The sequence below is a fragment of the Terrapene carolina genome, unplaced genomic scaffold, assembly GCF_002925995.2.
Source record: "Terrapene carolina triunguis isolate 2854851 unplaced genomic scaffold, T_m_triunguis-2.0 Scaffold32459, whole genome shotgun sequence".
Taxonomy (NCBI): Eukaryota; Metazoa; Chordata; order Testudines; family Emydidae; genus Terrapene; species Terrapene triunguis.
Window position 1 is genome coordinate 1 of NW_020696810.1, and position 1,225 is coordinate 1,225.

The 1,225-nt window shown below is 67.2% G+C and overlaps 1 protein-coding gene across 1 annotated transcript in view; it reads left to right on the forward strand.

Annotated features, from left to right (window-relative positions):
• The first annotated feature begins 413 nt into the window (after window positions 1-413).
• Window positions 414-1,225, forward strand: part of CNPY4 (canopy FGF signaling regulator 4) — a 3,660-nt gene continuing 2,848 nt past the window's right edge. The window contains exons 1-2 of the mRNA XM_026663104.2: window positions 414-559; window positions 985-1,093. Coding sequence (XP_026518889.1) covers window positions 466-559; window positions 985-1,093 — 203 coding nt within the window. The 5' untranslated portion in view covers window positions 414-465. The remainder of the gene's footprint in view (window positions 560-984; window positions 1,094-1,225) is intronic.

Consider the following 1,225-nt stretch of genomic DNA (forward strand, 5'->3'; position numbering starts at 1 on the left):
CGAGGGGCGGGGCCAGCGCCGGAGACTGACCGGCGCCTAGACAGGGCACTGCGCAAGCGCGCATGGGAGAAAGACTGCAATGCGCATGCGTGGGTTTTGACAGCCGGGACTGCGCCTGCGCCTGCGTACCGCGTTGATTCAGTCTACCGAGCATGCGCAACATTGGGCTGAGGGAATGTTATATTACGCGTGCGCTTTAATACGCATGCGCCGTTGTCCCCCCCCCGGCCGGTGGCTTACGATGCGCATGCGCAGTCCCGGTCCTTTGTTAAACCAGGCGGTGCTACAGTGCTGTTCCCAGTCCCGCTCCCCTGTTGCGCATGCGCCTCGCTCCTCCCCGACGGATCGAGGCGTCTACGCGCATGCGCTGGCCACCCCCGCGAGGCGCTAAGTGCGCATGCTCGGTGCCAGCTCCCCCTTAAAGGGCCAGCGCCGCTGTTTCCCTGCCGGTCCGGGAGCGCAGCCATGTGGCTCCCCCTGCTGGGGCTGCTGCTGCTCGGGGCGCCGGGGAAGGGGGCGGGGCACGGGGAGGACGAGAGGCGGCCCACCCCCTGCGAAGGTAAAGGGCGGGAGGGGCTCTTAAAGGGGCCATGTGCCCTGCCTGGGGCTATGGGGACTGGTCCATATGGGGCTATAGGGACCAGGGGCAGGGCCTGCAGGGCTGTGCCAGCTAATCAGGGGGCAGGCTGGCTTGGTGCACAGAGTCGAGCTCTCCCCAGATACTCATATGGTCTGTATGGGGCTATATGGACCAGGGAGGGGCTGCAAGGCCCAGGCAAGGAGAGGGGGCACAGCCATTCTATGCAACCCAAGCAAGGCCTGGCTCTGTCAGGGTAGGGTGGGAGAGGTGACCAGGCCGCCCCTATGGGGCTATAGGGACCAGGGATGGCCCCAGTGGGTGGGCATGCGGCTGTGTGGCCATGGATGGGGGCATACGGGCCAGGCGGGCGGCTGCTGACCACCTGTCCCCCCCACCCCCGGCAGTGTGCAAGTACCTGAGCCTGGAGCTGCAGGAGACCCTGGCGCAGAGCGCCCGCTCCAAGGAGGTGCTGGACTCGGGCAAGCGGAAGAGACGCATCCAATACAACACCTCGTAAGTGTGGGGGGGCTGGGGGGCAGGACGCCTGGGTTCTCTCCCCGGCTCTGGGAGGGCAGTGGGGGCTGGTGGGTCAGAGCAGGGGGGCTGGGGGGCAGGACGCCTGGGTTCTCTCCCCGGCTCTGGGAG